The sequence below is a fragment of the Hakea prostrata genome, chromosome 4 (assembly GCF_041222555.1).
Source record: "Hakea prostrata isolate BN-2017 chromosome 4, UWA_Hpros_2, whole genome shotgun sequence".
Classification (NCBI taxonomy): domain Eukaryota; kingdom Viridiplantae; phylum Streptophyta; class Magnoliopsida; order Proteales; family Proteaceae; genus Hakea; species Hakea prostrata.
In genome coordinates, this window is record NC_142603.1 from 10,079,078 (window position 1) to 10,098,354 (window position 19,277).

At 38.8% G+C, this 19,277-nt stretch overlaps 3 protein-coding genes across 4 annotated transcripts; all 3 read left to right on the forward strand.

Annotated features, from left to right (window-relative positions):
* LOC149017745 (cyclase-associated protein 1-like) lies at positions 1 to 6,389 on the forward strand. Its single transcript, XM_089152070.1, has 10 exons — positions 1 to 531; positions 1,996 to 2,164; positions 2,246 to 2,310; positions 2,645 to 2,951; positions 3,036 to 3,183; positions 3,320 to 3,429; positions 3,605 to 3,660; positions 4,385 to 4,441; positions 4,669 to 4,812; positions 5,934 to 6,389. The coding sequence occupies exons 1-10, from the start codon at positions 259 to 261 to the stop codon at positions 6,018 to 6,020; spliced, it is 1,416 nt and encodes a 471-aa protein (XP_089008196.1). The 5' UTR covers positions 1 to 258; the 3' UTR covers positions 6,021 to 6,389.
* A 2,175-nt stretch (positions 6,390 to 8,564) lies between these two features.
* Positions 8,565 to 14,266, forward strand: LOC149017746 (Glycosyl hydrolase family 17 protein). Its single transcript, XM_089152072.1, has 5 exons — positions 8,565 to 8,726; positions 9,143 to 9,807; positions 9,940 to 10,263; positions 11,853 to 12,141; positions 12,924 to 14,266. Exons 1-5 carry the CDS (start codon positions 8,657 to 8,659, stop codon positions 12,959 to 12,961), a joined length of 1,386 nt encoding a protein of 461 aa, XP_089008198.1. The 5' UTR covers positions 8,565 to 8,656; the 3' UTR covers positions 12,962 to 14,266.
* Positions 14,267 to 14,323: 57 nt separating this feature from the next.
* On the forward strand, positions 14,324 to 18,332 carry LOC149017747 (protein LIKE COV 1-like). Of its 2 annotated transcripts, none has more exons than XM_089152074.1 (6): positions 14,324 to 15,573; positions 15,853 to 15,905; positions 16,975 to 17,084; positions 17,349 to 17,516; positions 17,586 to 17,813; positions 17,911 to 18,332. In XM_089152074.1, the coding sequence occupies exons 1-6, from the start codon at positions 15,391 to 15,393 to the stop codon at positions 18,024 to 18,026; spliced, it is 858 nt and encodes a 285-aa protein (XP_089008200.1). In that variant the 5' UTR covers positions 14,324 to 15,390; the 3' UTR covers positions 18,027 to 18,332. The 2 variants fall into 2 exon arrangements, with proteins under 2 accessions (XP_089008200.1, XP_089008201.1); XM_089152075.1 differs by having other exon boundaries at positions 17,589 to 17,813.
* The last annotated feature ends 945 nt before the right edge of the window (positions 18,333 to 19,277 follow it).

The window sequence follows — 19,277 nt, forward strand, 5'->3', positions numbered from 1 at the left end:
TTTGGATTTGCCACGTGGCATACCGTACCTCAAAGCGCGCATCAAATGTGTTTGTTTAAATTTAGATTCAAAAGGAGATGCAACGATTTCGCGTTTCGGCGCGTCAAACTCAAGCGACAGAACATTTCATTCCTTGAAAGAGAAGAACGAGAGCGATTCTATGTATGCACAGACTGAGCATATAAGAAGTGGAAATTAACATCTTTGTATCATCATCCATTGAAGGGTGAGGTACTGGTATTGGATCAGAGGCTGTAGATGGAGGAGAAACTGATTCAGAGATTGGAAGCGGCGGTTTCTCGCCTGGAAGCACTTTCTACCGGAAGCCACCAAGCCCGTTCCTTCGAAGTTGATGTAGATGCTCCGGTGGATGCAGCAATTTCCGCTTACAATGACATGACAGCTCAATATCTTGCTAGGGTTTCTTCTGCTGCGGAAAAGATTGGTGGACAAGTTCTCGATGTGACCAAGATTCTCGAGGAGGCATTTTCTGTTCAGAAAGAGCTTCTTATCGAGGTTAAGCAAACTCAGGTTGGTTTCCTTTTGCATTACTCTCTTTTTGTTTAAATCTGTTGATTGTGGATCACAATTAGGCCTGCACGAGTGATGGCATCTGGATCTAATTTCCCTCTCCGCATATGTTCGGAAAGTAGTAAAGTTTGTGTTTTCTTGGGGCTGATTTGCTGTTCGTGTTTCTATATTAAAGACGTCTTGCTAAATTTTATTTTATCTAAGGAATCTGAGGAACTGAATCTGGATCTTTTGATTTTGGAGTTAAATCGTCATTGGCTTATATCATATCTACTAAATTTTTATTACATTGATGAGAGATAAAATTAGTTGTGTGGTTCTTAGTATTGGATTACCAGTTCATGGCACAGTGTCCTTGCACTTTAGGATATACTCGTTATTTATATTATTTTTATTTATTTCAAGTGTTCTCTCTCTACAATAATTTGACTATGAATTGCAGTTCATCAATTTATTTATCATGTTGGTTCCTGTCTATATTATTTCATGTTAGGATGACACCTCTTTGTGTTATCTTCGGACCGCTTGTTCTGGTAATTCATGGATCAGTGTTCTACTTTCCCATTCTCTTAAGTTTCATCCACTTATTTTTCGAGTTCAGACTCGGTCCTTATTCACTTTTATGTCCGTCCATAGTTTTAATTAACTAAATGCTCACGTTAATGATAATTTTTTCTACTGATAATTTATGAGCCTATCTTTGGTTAATTATGAAGGCTATGTACTTCATATTTCATTGTATAAGGAACTTGTGAGAATGCCGGCTGTGAAAGCATGGGTTGGAGTATGGGACAGAGCGAACAGCCAGTTGGTGCAACAATGCCGAATTGAGGTTGTTGCCAATCCACCCTCCGAGGACCCTGCGGAAGTGATACTTGCAATGCGTTTGTCCCTCAGTTCGTGGTTTTTGTCAAGCATAACAAAAAAACCTTTAGCCTATGAGAGTGAATCAGAAAGTGTAGCAATTGAAGCTTACTTGAACATTGAAATGGAAAGAGGCTGCACCCGGTTAATCTGGTTCAACCAACTAAATGAAACTTTGCATATCTTTAACTCAACTCTAGTAATTTCTACAGAAGCAGTGAGATGATCTCTGGAGCTGTTATATATCTAGGATCCCTGATGCAGGATTACTTGATAGGGTCTGCTCTAACTGATGATTGGTTAATGGACAATCTTGTAGTGCCTGTACAAGGGTCAAACTACAACTTGTGGCAATGTCTACAATGAGTGAAATACAGCTTATATGATACCTTATTTGGCAACTAAACAATTAAAACTAAATAATAGAAGGGGAAGGGTAGGAAGCTTCCTTTTGTTCCTATTTACGAAGAGGATAGAAAATCTTATGTGTGGCTTTCATATGCTTTTGCATTTTCTTGTGCACAAACCATCATCGTGTAAAAGCTTCAGGGTATTTTAGTTTTATTACTTCTAATTTGATTCTGTTTTAAAAAATTTCAGAAGCCCAACCCTGCAGGCCTTGCAGAATTTCTCAAGCCATTGAATGAAGTGATAACTAAAGCTAATGCTTTGACAGAAGGCAGGCGATCTGATTCCTTTAATCACTTAAAGACTGTTGCTGACAGTCTAACAGCTTTGGCTTGGATTGCCTATTCAGGAAAAGATTGTGGTGAGTAAATGTATGGTGAAGCGTTTTCTTTGAATTTAAGGAGTTTCCGTTCACATTTGTTTCTTTCTCTTTGTTTTGAAGGTATGAGTCTTCCTATTGCACATGTGGAAGAAAGTTGGCAGATGGCTGAATTCTATAGCAACAAGGTATCGTAAGCTATTGATATTTGGTTACCATCTCATATTGTGTTCACTCCCCCCTCTGCAAGGAAGAAAGGAGTAAAAAATAAAAAACTGCTGATTGACTTACTCACAACCAAAATATACTGTTCGTTTATTTCTTGTCTTTGTGTATGGTCATGCTTTTAGCTTGTTTTTCTGGCTTCCTTTGATTATGTAAGCTGTACTAATAATTGCCAATGTCACTCAAGTGGTTAGTCTTTGCTACCTGCCCCTAGTTCCCCCCTACAATCGTAGGTACTAACAGAATAATAATGCAAAATTCTGTTGGTTCCGACTTATCTTCCATGTTCTAATTCAGGTTCTTGTTGAGTACAAAACGAAAGACCCAAATCATGTAGAGTGGGCAAAAGCTATAAAGGAGCTGTATGCATCTGGTTTGAGGGATTATGTTAAGAGTTTCTACCCTCTGGGTCTAGTATGGAATCCCAATGGCAAAACAGCAGTTTCTGCTCCTGTTTCCTCAAAAGCTTCTCCACCAGGTGCCCCTGCCCCTCCACCTGCTTCTCTTTTCAGTTCTCAATCTCCTAGTACTTCATCATCACGTCCAAAGGAAGGGATGTCTGCTGTTTTCCAAGAAATCAGTGCAGGGAAATCTGTCACATCAGGTAAAACAATTAAAAGTTCGATGAATATTAGCTATATTCTTAGATGCTTATAGGGTGATTTTAATTCAAATCCTCGCTTTGCAGGATTGAGAAAGGTGACAGATGATATGAAGACAAAGAATCGTTCAGATAGAACTGGTGCTGTTACCACTGTTGAAAAAGAAGCTCGAGTTGGTTCCTCTTCCTTCTCTAAAGCAGGACCTCCAAAATTAGAGCTTCAAATGGGGCGCAAGTATGTCTTGATTGTTTTGCTATTTAAAATTTGCACTGTTTTTAGCAGTCCACCCTATATAACATATTTGTATTAAATGAGAAGTGTATGTTTGATGTCATAATTCATTATTGTTCATGGTTGTATCATCTGTCAGATGGGTAGTTGAGAATCAAATTGGAAAGAAGGACTTGCTTATTGATGATTGTGATGCAAAACAGTCTGTGTATGTTTTTGGGTGCAAAGATTCTGTTTTACAAGTTCAAGGTAATTGTTTCTTTTCCATTGGCTGAATGAAATTGCTTGCATCCTCTGAAATAAAACTTATCTTATTGCTTAACAAGATTTAGGAATCTGACAAAGGAATATATGATTCAAAGGTATCTACAGGCTATTCAAAGTATTAAAAAGAAAAAACTTATTGCCATCATATATTGTGCAGGAAAAGTGAACAATATAACTGTTGACAAGTGCTCAAAGACAGGACTCGTGTTCAAGGTCAGTATATTGTTGGCTATATATCTTGTAATACATCTGTATTACTTTGTGCACTTCTTTCCTGTTATTATCCTTGTACAGTTTCCCCTTATGCAGAGCTACCTTTGATAGGTACCATTCTTCTATACTAATTCCCTTCTGGATGAATACAAAAAAAAAGGGTAGTTTTACCAGTTCTCACATGGTATCAGAGCCTTGCATCTCTGCCCTCACAATTTCCCATTCAGTGACGTTGTTGCCCTCTGTCGCTCCTTCGATAATCATACTTGTTCAGTTATTCGTTCTCTTTTTGTCCTGTGGTCATCCCTCTGTTGCCACCTCCATCAAACCCCAGAGCCATCACTGATGCTGCAACACCGACCATCTTCTGCAAGTCACCCTGCCACTAAAACTTCTGCTTACTTTCTTTCTTGTGGCTGCAATTTTTGTCCACCTTTGGCTCCTACCACTGCAACTTCTGTCAACTCTTGGCCTTGTGATTTGTTGATCCCATCTTCCCTTTGAAAACCTATCATCCAATGTCAATCTTCCATCATAACTGCTGCTCTTTGTTTTTCTTCCACCATGAGCCTCCTGCAAATCAGCCCTTGCCGCAGCCCACCCTCAATCCTGCGCAACCCTCCCTTCCTTTTAAGCATGTAACGATGTACTTTCATATGTTGGCACATTTTGCATAGCAACAGAGATGTACTCATTCTCAATGGAATTGGATATTTAAAAACAGGATGTTGTTGCAGCTTTTGAGGTGGTGAATTGCACCGGTGTTGAGGTTCAATGTCAGGTAGTCTTTCCTTTATTTCTTTACTGCTCCGTATCATGTGAAATTTGGAACTTACATATTCTTCTTTATTATTATGAGTTTTCTTAACTGCTATGCATGCACTAAGAAGATTTAATAACTAGAGTTTGCTTAATGTGCTAAGAGCTCTATAAAGGTTCTGAAGTGATTTTGTCTTTCTGTCCCTCCCTCATCCAACACCCCCCCCCCGGCGCAAACACCAAAAAAAGGGTTTGGCACCTTCAATTTCAGTGGATAACACAGCAGGTTGTCAGTTATATCTTAGCAAAGATTCTTTGGAGACATCTATAACAACAGCCAAGTCAAGTGAAATCAATGTATTAGTGCCTGGTGCTGGTCCTGATGATGATTGGGTATGCCCTATCCTTGCTTCTAGACTTGCTGTTCTGTTTGTTACTAGTTTCTTTCCTTTTTCTATCCTAGGTCTATGTGGCTGCAAACTTGCGATCATACCTTTAGAGGAAGTGTCTTAATACTCCAGTGGAATACAACCAACCACACACACACAACAACAACAATAACCCCCCCCCCCCCCCAAAAAAAAAAAAAAAAAAAAAAAAAAAAAACTTTGTAAATGCTGATTTTAATGTTTGTCCTAATTAGGCTTTGTGTTGATGTGTTCAATATCCTTATGTTACCCTCCATTACCTCATGTATTGAGCTGGGGTCATCAGCAAAGTGCAACTTCTCTCGAATTAATCATGTGTACATTAAATAGGTCTATTAGTGCCTTACAATTCTTACTAAGATTTTCTTGCTCATGAAACCTATAGCAACTTGGGAGGCTCTTCATTTTGATGATCCAATTGGGGGCATACACCTATGCAAGAGTTTCTGCATTGGCTAGCACAAAAGTTATATATTTGGAACTTAGGGATAAGTCCAACCTCTATGCTAAGCACTCATCTTTCTGCATGGTTTCTCTGTTATCCTATCAAATCTTTCCTTTTATTGTTCTCTTCATGAAATTTGCCTTTTTAGATCATAAAAAATGAAGGGCTGCCACTTATCATCTTGAATGGCTTCCTACCTTTTCATGGCTTATGTCTGAATCCATGATGCTTGTGGTGTTGAGCTGATGCTTAGCTGGACAAAGGTGTCATTGAATTTGCTCAATTTGAAATAGAGCTGTTGGGATCCTGCACTGATATTTTATGAATGGAAGTCACCGTTTCATCTGCTACCAATGATCTCTGATTCCTTTACCAAAACAAAACACCCCCCCCCCCCACCAACCCCATGGTAAAGGTTCTTGACTCTGTTAGCCTCTGTCATATGATTGAGCTGGGTATTTTATGCTTGGCTCCAACTCAATTGCCAAGTGTTCTTCAGTGCTTGGGTTCGGTCTTATGAAATCATGGCAGGATGTAGTGAATGATTTTTGCTTTTACTAAGATAATCACCCTAAAATGGTTAGCAGGGACTTAATTTTATCCATGACATGCGTTGAGGTATGCAATCAATTTCTTCGCAGGTGGAGCAGGCATTGCCTCAGCAGTATGTTCATGTTTTCAAGGACGGACAGTTTGTAACATCTCCAGTCTCTCACACTGGTGGGTAATATAGTAGCAAATCTGGCTTCTACATTTTCAAGTATTCTATTCACATGGAAGATAGAGAAGCGGCTGAAGGATTTGGATTTGCTTGGTTCATTGGAGGGGCTGGTACTCACGCATGGTTTGTATGCGTAATCTGTTAAATTTCTGATCATTCTTTTGATTTATCAGCTGTTGTATCAGTTGGTATTTGTATCCTTCAAGGCCTCGGCAGTGTTCCTTTTTGTGAGTCATTGTCTCGGTTTTTTTTTTTTCCTTATTATTATGTTTTTAAAGCCATAGGGCTTTAATGATGTTTTCTGTTGTGGGGTTGATTAGAGTTTTTGATTGGTTGAATTTGCGCGGAAGAGTTATTTATCTGCTGCAGTGTTTTAATGAGAACAGAATGATTTTCCAACCATACCATTAAATTTGCTACGGAGCAAATTTAATGGTATGGTTGGAAAATCATTCTGAACCACTTTCAGACTCATTTTACGCGGAATTGGAAATCGTTAACTCAAATCTGGCCTTCTGCCTGCATTAGTATTGAGAACTGAAGTCTCACTACCAAAAACTTGGAGTTCTTACTTTTTCATCCTGCTAAACTGTGTCTTCCTGCCCTGGAACTTGAATCCTGAACCGAAATTTATAAATTGTGTTTCTTTCTGCCCTGGAGACACTTTTTTTATGTCTTCCTCCAAAACGAGAAGTTTCTCTAACGAATCTGGTGCGGTGTCACTACGGATGATGATGGTAAGGTCCTTCACATGGAGACATTCTATGTTTCAATGCTCTTCAAGACTTCAACTAGCTACTCGCCTTGGGCTTTATCTCTGTTTGTCCGAGAAGTGTATGAATGACTCTTTAAGGAGCATTTATGCAAGTAATGCTCAGTTGCACTAACCTTTTCTTATAGATTTTAAGTGCATAAAGTAGTAAACTCACGGAAACTGATGGCATTTTCATCACAACTTTGTAAACTTGCTTAGATGTTCCCATGTAGGTTGGAGAATAAGAAAGCTTTTCCTTTCCCCTTTTCGTAATCTTTTTGGAGTTTGGTGATAAGGTTATGGGAGTGGAAAGTGGGAAAAGTCCTTTTCCTTGTGTAGAAGCAAACAATTAAGCAAAGGCAGCAGCCGCAGCACAAAGGTCCCCAAGGACTTTTGACACCAATGTCCCCACCACCGGGTCTTTATGATTTATGACCCTAATCACTACTTTGGGCTCAAAATTCTTGTTAGGATAAAACAGTGTACCTTTAAATCATGGTTAAAAGTCAGGTATACCTATCTCGGCCCTGCCAGTTAAGATCAAGGTCGGATGAAATGAAGATATTGAAGATCACAATGAGGGTTTTAGAAAACCCAAAATCATCTGAATCCAACCTTTGTTACAGCCCAAGTTAACTTTTCCTTCCCGAGTAATACCAACACTGGAGGCTTGGACGAAATTATGCATGGCCTGTAGAAGTCCCTGTTTCTGTAACCAGTTTCTAATACCACTGTTTTGCACTTCATCAAGCTTCACCCCCATGTCCCGAAGAAGAAGGGAGCTCTACTTGAGTGTTGCTGTGCAATTATTGCTCAGTTCATTACAGTCAAGGGTCAAAGATCGAAATTTGTGGTCGATCTTGCTTCACAGTTAATTTTACCCTAAAAAAATCACTCATGTGAAACAAGGCAAAACGAATAATCGAGATCTCTACGAGTATCAATCCAGACCGTAAGTTATACTATGCTGCGCTAACTGAAGCAATTTTAAAAAGAAGGGGGCAAAAGCCGAAAAAGCAAGAGAGGGGCAGCATAGAGGAATAGGGAAGTCTCACAAGTTTAGATCATCTACTTCGGCCAGGAACTCCGACAGCTATTGAACACAAATTAAAGAGGGACCCACACGATTAAGGTGATGATTTAAAAAAAATTATTTCATTATTTTTTACTTGTGAATCCCACATAGTTTGTGGCTGTAAAATCGTCGGAGGAGCGTCGACAACAAGATCCACACTTCCTTTTTTTTATTTATTTAAAGGAGATGATCCACCCACAAGTCTCACAGCTGCTTCGCACATGGGAATAATGGAATATGGGCTGATGCGATTTGTTTTGAACTGTTTAGAAGAGAAGCTAGTTAGGTCCCACTTTTGATCCTAACTTTCCTTAATTCGACATAAGAGTTTATCGTCGTTTTATTATATTTATAACCATATATGGTGGGCCTTGGAAGTTGGAACTTGGAAATAGAAATGAAAATTAAAATAATAATAATAACTTAGAAGCTAATGAATTTCGAGTGGTGTTAAGCGGTTGGTGAAATAGTCATTTGACGCATTTGGATTCTCCAAATGTGACATCGGAGAAAGTTCACGTGAATGAAAAGACGGAGGATCAAGATTAAGCAACCAAGAGGATTCTGACACGTCATAAAGTTAAAGGCTATCTCTGTAAATGCACTTGAAAATTGACAGCTAGGCCCCACGAGGTCATTGACGCTCCTGTACTGGACCACTTTCTAGTTTACCCGTTTTACCCTCCCCAGTCATTTTAGATTTCGTAACGGCTTTATCTGATCAGCTCCTTCACTACACTATTTTCTCTCGGCTGTGGACCTGTGGTCCTCTGGAAACTCCCTGAACTACTGTCGCAGAACCAGCTGTTCCGCCATGGCTATGCTCCAACAGAGCTCAACCTTCTTCGTCATCACCGCTCTCTTGCAGTTTCTGCACTTCGCAAGTAAGTTCATACTCCTGTTCTTAACTGTGTATTTGCACGGCTCACTGCTTATCTAGTCAATCTCTCTTTTTATTCAGCTGTTTTGATGAGTTCTTGTTCTGGATGCGAAGCTTCGTTTTACTGGTGTTTCACTTTTATTGTTATTATTGTTCATTTTCTAATTTGTTTCTAAAAGTGGTGAAAACAAAATTAGAAAGGTACAGTTAACTTTTCTTTAGTTTTCTTTCTTAGATTTTGTACTTTTTAATTGAATTCTGCTCTGGTGATAACATTAATCCACTTTCCATGCTTACTTCTTCACTCGATTTATATTTTCTAAGTAGTTCTCTTCTTCCTGATATTGAATCCTGAAACACTAGCTGCAACTGAAGCATGGAAAACACAGGGAATTTTATTACGATTTCATATTGCTGCAGGTTCACAATCATTCATTGGAGTGAACTACGGCCAAGTTGCCGATAACCTGCCTCCGCCGGCGTCTACCGCAAACCTACTTCAGACCACCTCGATTAGCAAGGTCAGATTGTACGGAGCCGATCCAGGGATCATAAAAGCTTTAGCAAACACTGGCATAGACATCATGATTGGCACATCGGACGGCGACATCGCAAATTTGGCCTCCGATCCAAACGCCGCGCAGCAGTGGATCAATTCCAATGTACTCCCATACTATCCGGCTAGCAACATCATCCTCATCACTGTCGGTAACGAAGTGATGACCTCAACCGACAGCAACCTCATGTCGCAGCTGACACCGGCGATGCAGAATCTCCAGAACGCCCTCAATTCTGCATCTCTCGGCGGCAAGATCAAGGTCTCCACTGTCCATTCTATGGCCGTTCTCAGTCAATCTGAGCCACCGTCCTCAGGAATGTTCAATCCTCAGTTCAGTGGCACCATGAATGGGTTGCTGGGATTTCTTAATGCAACCGGTTCCCCCTTCACCATTAATCCTTACCCTTTCTTTGCGTATAAGAGCGACTCCAGGCCTGAAACTCTGGCCTTTTGCCTTTTCCAACCAAACGCGGGGCGTGTCGACTCTGGGAACAATATAAAGTACACGAACATGTTTGATGCTCAGGTGAGAAATCTAGGCAAAATGTTATCCAGCAAAATTGAGGGTTGTCTTCATAAACAACAATAGTGAGTGGGTCTGAAAAGGCTGTAGTTTAGTGGTTTAAAGTTATTTGATAATCTATTTGATATTTTTCAGCTTGATGCCATTCGATCTGCTTTGAACTCCGCTGGCTTCAGTGGTGTGGATATAGTGGTGGCTGAGACGGGTTGGCCATACAGTGGGGATAGCAATGAAGCGGGCCCTAGTGTGGATAACGCTAGGGCGTACAACGGTAACTTGATTGCTCACCTCAGATCAGGGGTTGGGACTCCACTAATGCCAAAGAAATCAGTTGATACTTACATCTTTGCCCTGTATGATGAGGATTTGAAACCTGGACAATCTTCAGAAAGGCATTTTGGGCTTTACAAGACTGATCTTACCATGACTTATGATGTTGGTCTCACCAAGAACAGCCAGGTGAGAATTCTCTTATGAATCCCCAATAATAGGAAGGGACTATGCATGTTCCTTGACGTTGTTTCTTATTGTTGGGCATATAATTGACACAATCTTGGGGATTGTTTTGAACCTGGTAGTTCACTTAGAACCACAAGACATCTGATGTTATTTTTTCTTCTCAAGCCTTGGGAACTCATATCCGGTTCGATAGTTTCCTTCACTAAGGGTATTTGGCACTTTTCTCCATGCTCAATAAATGCTCAATAGGGATCAGAGTTTATGATGAGATTCACCATCCCAACAGTAAGTCATATGTCAAATCATCATGAATGACTAAAAGTTTTCCCCAATTTGAATTGGGTTTCTCTTGGAGCTTTAAAAGATCAATTTGAAGAAAATCTTCCTGTCACCATGAGAGAACTCATATAGCAAGGGCGAGAAATACTTGCCCTATTTGGTGAAGGTCCAATCTGCAAAGTCCCATCCCAGAACAATAAAGACCCTCCACATACCCTATAACATTTGAAGCCCAGTAGGTGAAGTAATTCCACCTAGTTAAGCGTATATAGTATGCATTTTCTGGTCCAACCATATAAGGTTTGATGTTAAAGACTGCATTTCTTAATGAACCATTAGGTCTTCATTAAGTTTCTGATCGAGCATAGCCATATCAAGGTCAAGTCTAATGGAAATGTCTTATGCTATTGAGAAATTGCTATCTGAAAAATCATAAAAGCTGACTTGTAGTTGTATATTTACCAGTACAGTATGAAGATGCATATAAGGTTCGATGTTAGATACTGCATTTCTAAATGAACCATTGGCTCTGCATTAAGTTTCAGATCGAGCATAACCATAACTAGGTCAAATCTAATGGAAATGTTTTATGCTATTTAAAATTTGTTATCTGGAAATCTTTTAAGGTGAATTGTAGTTGTATATATACCAGTAAAGCATGAAGATGCATATGTATAAGGTATGTAGAAAATGGTCTTTGAACTTCGGACTCTAAAATATTTTACTACAATATTTAAGTGGCTGACAAATGTTGTAAGCATACATTTTTTTTTCTTTACTGAAATAAATGCTCCCATAAGAATGTGAGATAGAAAGAGAGTAAATTACTGACATCTTCTCTATCTCTACAATTTCCTTTTGTTAACAGAAGTAAACACTCTCAAGAGAATGTGGGATAGAAAGGGAGTAAATTCCTGACATCTACATCATCTGTGGCTCCGATTTTCTTAGAGACCTTACTGTGGCCTAGTAGGAATCTCTATATGTTTCAATAGATTAGTTTCCTCTTGCATAACCCACCGAACAATTTGTCACATCAAGCAACCAAATATTGCTTAGTAAGAAAAGGATCTGCTGTTTCTTTGATCAAGATGATCTGATTATCAACTGATCTGAATTGTTGGACTGAGATGATTGAAGTTCCTGATGAAGGGTTCATTCCACTCCAGATTCTGTCATAAGAACTTACCAAAAGGGATGGAAATGATTCCCATATGCTTTGAATTGGCTTCATCTTGTTTTTCATGAATAGTGTATGTTTGTATCTCATTTTAAAAGCCTAATTTTTGTTTTCTCTTTTTGAATTGAAGACTCCAACAACACCAACAACTCCTGTGACTCCAGCTCCCAATGCAACGCAAGTGGGTTGGTGTGTACCTAATTCGGGCGTTTCTGATGCCGAGTTGCAGAGTAATCTTGACTATGCTTGTGGCCAAGGGATCGACTGTAGTCCAATCCAACCTGGTGGTGCCTGTTACGAACCAAATACTGTGGCTTCACATGCAGCTTATGCCATGAATCTCCTATACCAAAGTGCTGGCCGAAATCCCTGGAACTGTGATTTTTCACATACTGCAACAATCACATCTACCAATCCTAGTAAGTGAACTCTTCAATCATCCCTTTTTTATTTTGAAATTGAGCAACAGGTACTTGATCCAGTGACCATATGGTGGCACCTTTCCACCACCCATGCATTTACTCAAACATGTAGAACTGTGTTCTAGTGCGACTGTATGTGGACAACAATTTGTCAGTTATACCCAAGTGTTGATGATCTTCCTAATGCTATCTCTTGCCTGGCATATGTTGATTACTCATCCATTCCAAAAGATTATGATCTTTTGGAGTTGGTTAAGTTGTTGCTTGCTTTTCTTCTAGCTTAGTGGCTTACAGGAACTAGCAATCCTGTTGTTATCATAACATTTTGCTTGATTGATTGTCACTCATGGTGTTCTATTTTAATATAGAAAAGGATTTCTTGACGGGTCATCTTGTTTTCTTTGCAAAGGCCATCTCTCCATTTTGAGCCACATGCTCGATGGTTTCTCCCGGTCTTGAATTTCTTGTTGGATAGCACTGCCAGTTGCACTTTATGTAGTCCACTAAACAATTTGTCCCCTTCCCACCTCTCCTCCCTTCTTCTCCTGCTTAGGCCTTTTCACTCGGTCATTTCCCCTCATCGTGAATTTAAAATTCATCATGTAACTTTAATCATCCAAGCTCATTTTTACTGGCAGCAGAGGATGCGTATGTGGCCTCTTGGTGGAGTACTGATCCAATAGAAGCTTCTATTTGCTTTGCTGGCTGATTTCATTAACCTAGCAAACCCTTACCCGCTATGTTATATATGCACTAACCATTTGTCCCTTGTCTTTTAGGTTATAATGCTTGCACTTATCCTGGTGGAAGTACTTGAAAAGTGCAGAGAAGCTTTATTTGATCACTACAGAATAAAGATAAGTGTTTTGTGACATTAGGATTCTTATTCATAGCATGCTCAGTGGAAAGGTATCTCTCCCTTTCTTTACTTAATGTGGAGGCGGGTTCTGGTTAGATAGAATTTCTCTTGTATGTAACATTTATTATTGTATGCGATAATGGCAATAGTGGCACAAAATGCATAGGTGAAAGTGCCTAAAGGTGCTTTACCCGAAGGGATAAAGTGCCTGAGGGTGCGATAACAAGGGTGGGTGAAAAGCCGTAAGGTGCATTAATTTTGAGCTAAACTGAATTGTAACACTGGGGCAAATAAGTTGCAATAGTTCTAGAGAGAAATTGAATTGTGGTAGCTGGGGCAAACGAGGGCTTTTTACTTTGTACATTGTCTATTTTGTTAATAACAAGTGCTAATGCTTGTATCAGCTCTCTTCATCAGTGAACTTGTTTTCACCAATGAGTACTGTTTGTTAATTGTATGTGATGTGTAATGTAAACTGTAAAGAGGATTTTTATCTTGAGCTCAATTGTCTTGCCTGCCAAATGTTTTGTCAACCCAAGAATGCTTGCTGTGGTTGGCATCTGTTGGGGTTTTTTTCACCTAGTTGGAAGTTGGAACACTGTAGGCATTTGAAAATTGACAGGTGGACCCGCTTCTGTTGTTTCCTGGAAGTGTCAGATAAATAATGCAAGAAAAGGTGCCTTTCTCCCTTTCTCCCTTTCTCCCTTTCTCCTTCCTCAGGTTATTAAAAGGTTGTCTCCCATCTCTATACAAAGTACAAACAGAAGAAAAGAAAACCATTTGCTTTCGGGATGAATGGGTAGACAGGATGGTTTTTCTCATTGGTTCCTTAGTTCTCAAAGTAAACAATTGCCTGGAACTCCTATTAAACTAGTGGTCCAGTGGCTAGAAACCACGAGCTTCACGTGGGAGAGGCCTGAGGCCCTGAATGTAATATAGCAAAATTGCCAGGGCTCGAATTAAAATGAGAATACACCTTATCATTTAAGCATGTTTTGATTTGCTGATCAGTTTTGACTCCTTTCAGATTAGCTCTATGATTCTTCGAGAGCTCTTTGGGCCACTGCTGGTGACCTTCTACGAAGAATTTGTTGAATGCTTTGTTGGGATTCGAAATAATTTAAAGTGGAAAAGGACCATTTGGAGGTGTGGTTCTTGTGGTCAGACACATGTTTGAGTGCTCATCCCATTCTATGGAAGTAGGTAGTAGGTTGCAACAGAGACGGGTTGGACTTGCCAAGGCATTTTGAAATCCAATCCCTACCGTGGGCACTATTGTTGAGTCCACGTCCCCCGTGGGGGTGGTGGTCAGTCGGAGAGATGATCCACATTCATTAAGTTGAGTTATGCCCTGAACTTGATTTTGAGCCTAAAAATCTTTGCCTTCGACCATGAATCCTGATCTGATGGGCCAAGCTGAAGCTTAATCCCACTCTAATTGTCCCACCCTAAACTGAGTGAGTTGGTTGTTCTTGGCTTTAATGAGATGAACAATACAACAATGGAACTTCCAAAGTCTAAAAACTGTAATTAAGTTTGGTATAAAAGTGAAATGGAGACATACTTGTAACCTATGATTACTGTGCATGTGTTAAATATAACATAATAATATCTAACTAAATGCACATAATCTAGCTGCTAATCACGTAATATATTAAAAATATATATATGAAACTTTAGAGCTCATTATTATTATTATTATTATTATTATTATTATTATTATTATTATTATTATTATTATTATTATTATTATTATTATTATTATTATTATTATTATATATCTTTTTCAGCGTCAATGCCAATATCAAGGATGAAATTAGAGATAGGTCACGCCAAGTTGGACGGGATAAATATAAATTCGGTTAAAATATTCTGATCTTAACTTGCCTTCAAAGCCAAAATCTTGAGTTCATGTCTTGGTTGTATAATGGAAAATTCTATCCACCTGTTCAAAAGTCTAAAATCAGGAGAACTGGGTTGGGCTTACCCTTTATGGGCCTTCCCAGTTACATATCTGACAGGTGGCCACATTTTCAGTTTTAGGTCCAAGGTCTGCCTCATGTTCTTCCAGAAGATACCATGCAAGAGAAAAGGGTTAGCTATTCAAGCCCGGTTTTGTTTTTTGGGTAAGAATTCAAGCCCGATTCACAATTCAATAATAAAAAGTGACCAAATTTTCCCATATTAAGTATTAATCTATGGCTATGGAGTTCAAACTAACGCTTCGCCTCCCAAAAGCCCGAGTCAACCAGGCGATGTAATGAGTTAATTTTCTGTTAAGACGACCCGAGTGTTCCTGACAATGTTAGTTACGCACAGCGGCGAGAGAGACAGGGTGAATAGTTATAGGATAGAGACAGACGGGAGGGAGAGACGTTCAGGATTTAATGCTGAAAAATTACAAAGAGTGGGCAATGAAAATGGGGACGAGAGAGAGGGAGAGGGAGAGAGATCGAGAGCTTCTGATTTCTGCCGCAGGAAGCATTTCAGAAGATGATGGAGGTTCCGAGTCATTATCTGCTTCGCCATCTTCTATCGTTACTTCCTCTCATCACATCACCGGAAGAGAGGTTTGGAATTTCTTTCTGTCTTTCTGCTCTCCATAGTCTCAATCTGACATTTTCTTAAATTTTCCCGGAACTCACATTATTCTTGGACATTTTCATCGATCAGTCTTCTGAATTCCTTTGGTGTTGTATGTCTTTTCTAATCCTTATATGAAGTACTAATGCTGAAGACCAGCTTGAATCTTCATCTTTATATTTTTATCTGCTCTTGCATGGTTTTTGTTGGTTCTCCATCGAAATTATGTTGAAAATGGGTTTAAGAAATTCTTATTTTCTTTCCAGGCATTTTATAAAGTTTTTCGGAGCTGGGCTTCAAAAAAGTTTGTGACAGGATGGTAAGTAATGGTCACTTAACAGTATTTCCTGTTTTTCTTCTGCTGCTGGGGTGGGTTGCAGGGGTTGGGGGTGAGAGGTTTGCTCGGTGTTGGGTTGCTGTTTTTCGATTTCAGTTTTGAATGTTTTCATATCATCCTTCCATATACTAGAGAATAATAGGCAATGATTTTTAATCCCTGAACCATGTTTACTTCCTGTACTTCTTTGTAACTAGATGTTTCTATTATTGTATTGTTTCAGAAAGTGAGTCTTAATTTTTATTTGAATTTGGTGATGATACTGTGTTAGGTGACAGCAACCATTGAATCTCCTACACCTAATTTCAAAATTTAGAATTTCAAGAAATATTTAAGGCCTTCCTTAGGTCTGAAGAGAGCTAAAAAGATCTGGATATTCCTACAAGAGATGAAAATAGCTTGGTGGTCTAAAGGACTACTCTTGCATGGGGAATTGTGATTTGAAGATATATGGATGACTTGATCTTTTAGACATTCTCTTTAAAACAAACCATTTTGATAATACATTACCAATTATACTCCAATTAGCCTATGCTTCGCAGTTTGTTCTAGTCAGTATAGCCGGGTGAATAAAGATAAGAAACCCTTATTGTAATTAAATTAAAAGTCCAATTCACTCCCATTTAGGTTCCTATCAGCTTTTATATGTACCCACTTAAACCAATCACAGAAGGGAAAGGCTGAGCATGTTCAATTTAAATTATACAGCAGCAATTAAGTAAAGACGAATCAAATGACTTAAGTTGCCAGCCCCTCCCACTTTGTTTCTGAATTCCATCTAAATCATAGTTATATAATCACCCTTAAATTCAGTGACATCTTTGTCAATAAGAGACACTTCAGCAAACAGAGCTCTGTCTTGTTATAGCGAAGTTGTTTAGGTGATGCACTGCACTTCTCAAAGAGAATGTGAGTGAGCAGATTGCTTTATTGGTATACCTACTCTGTTTGCATTTACTTTAAATGTTTCAAACATGCTCCGTTTTTTATGTACTTCACTCGGGTCAAAATACTTGAAACCAGTTTGATGATTAGTTTGCACTGTTTGCAGTGTGATACTTCTTCCCATGGCCATCACTTTCTACACCACTTGGTGGTTCATTCACTTCGTAGATGGATTCTTCTCCCCAATTTACACTCATCTGGGGATCAATATATTTGGTAAGTATGTACCATTTCCCTATCTATACATTTATTTAACAGCTCTTGACTTATTTGGCCCTTCAAATGGCACCTTACACACTGCTGCCTATGGTCTGTCAGTAGAGTGTCAAAGCTTTAATATTCAAATACAATGTAAAGGAGTTAATCATGGCCACTGCCAAACTCATGATCACCTCACCCTTCCCACAATTACAACAAAAACAACAACTTGCCATAAATATGGACCCACTTTTATGTTGCTTATAATATGGTTAATTACAGGTCTTGGATTCATCACTTCGATCACTTTCATATTCTTAGTTGGTCTCTTCATGTCCTCATGGTTGGGTGCTTCTGTTCTTGGTTTGGGTGAATTGTTCATTAAGAAGATGCCACTCATAAGTTATATATATTCTGCTTCAAAGCAAATAAGCGCAGCTATCTCACCAGGTAAATAATTCAATGTTCTCCATAAATTGTTTGTTATATGTTAATCTTGAACATTACATGGCACTGTAGCAGATCAGAATTCCCATGCTTTCAAGGAAGTGGCTATCATAAGGCATCCTCGTGTTGGAGAGTATGCATTTGCCTTCATCACATCAACAGTAATCCTCCAAAAGAGTGATGGTGCTGAGGAGCTCTACTGTGTGTATGTACCATCAAACCACTTATATGTTGGAGATGTTTTCCTCGTCAGCTCAAAGGATATTATTAGGCCAAATTTATCTGTACGAGAAGGGATTGGTGAGAATCTAATTCAAGCGATGACAACAGCTCTTCTCCAAATTTTGGATGCTAACATAAGTTTGTTTTTCTTTTTCCTTTTTTTCAAATGATGCAGAAATTGTAATTTCTGTGGGAGTGTCTGTACCTCAAATAATAACAACAGTGGATGCACAAGCCATTCAGTTAGCTAGAGTTGGAAGGAGTCCAAAATTCGCAATTCCACAAGTCTGATGGGAATCTGTAAATAGAGAACTTTGTTTCTATTTATTTCTAACTCCTAGGAAATATTTGATGTTGGTCATTGGTAACATGTGAAGAAGTATTACTTCAATGAATCTGATGTTTAACTTGCCAACAGTTATGGTCAAGAGTTTTGAAGGATTAAATTGCCAGAGAGAATCAAAACAGCTCAAGCCATCTGATTACATGTTTGATGAATACTGAGCAATTCACTTGACCTACTAGACATGCATTTTTCCAGGATTGTCCTTCGTTATATACATCTGCCTAACTTATATACTCTTTTCTGGATGAATAAAAAGCTCATTAACCAAATGAAAGAAAAGGGGGGGGGGGGAGGAGAAGCAAAGGCAGAGGGAAGGCGAGAGATGGACAAGAAGAAATCAAGAAAAAGGAGGAAGAAAGGAAGAGAAAGTGACCAAGAAGGAAGGCAAGAGGAGGACAAAGAGGAGAAGAGAGGAAGAATCGCCTGTCAGTGCCAGCCCACCAAACTTTCAAGCACAGGAATCTACCTAACTTATACATTAATTTGTTGTAGCTTACTAATTAGTAGAAGAAATTAGAACTCTCTGACAAGATTAACTAAGATACATCATAAATTTTTATTACATTCCAAGTTGTTTCATAAAGCTTGTATTTTTCATACTTTGATTCTTTGTCTCTTTCACTGTCTCTCCAGGAGTGTCAGGTTGGAAGTTTCCTCCCCTTCAACCATCTATCTCTCACCATTTTTTAGACACTATCCATGTTTATGATGCAATTTCCCCTGCCATTGTTCAACAATGGAATTGCATTTATAATTTTGACTTGTTCCGTGTCCTTTTGTTTGCCCTTGTCCGTCAATTTAGTCCTCTTAATAGATATATCGTATAAGAAAGAATCAGAAGATATATTTATATAAGAAAGAACAAGGAAAGTAAAGGAGGAAAAAGGTATATTTAGCAAGAACAGATTAATATGGTTAAAAATCTTCATTTCAGATCAAACTTTTATACTAGTGGATTAAAGCTCTCGATTAATGTTTCTAGACGGGGGAAGCTTTTCAGATCAGATCAACCCACTCTCTTTTTATTTATTTTACGTTTTTACTTTCTGGATGAAAAGATCGAACAGTCTGCTCCTAAAAATGTTTAGCATGGTAGATGCAAATTGGATGAATTCTATTGGAGAAGTTCCTATGATTCCGTGCTGATTTTGTAAATTTTTGACCTAAAACAGAAAAAAGAAAAGAAAAAAATCAAA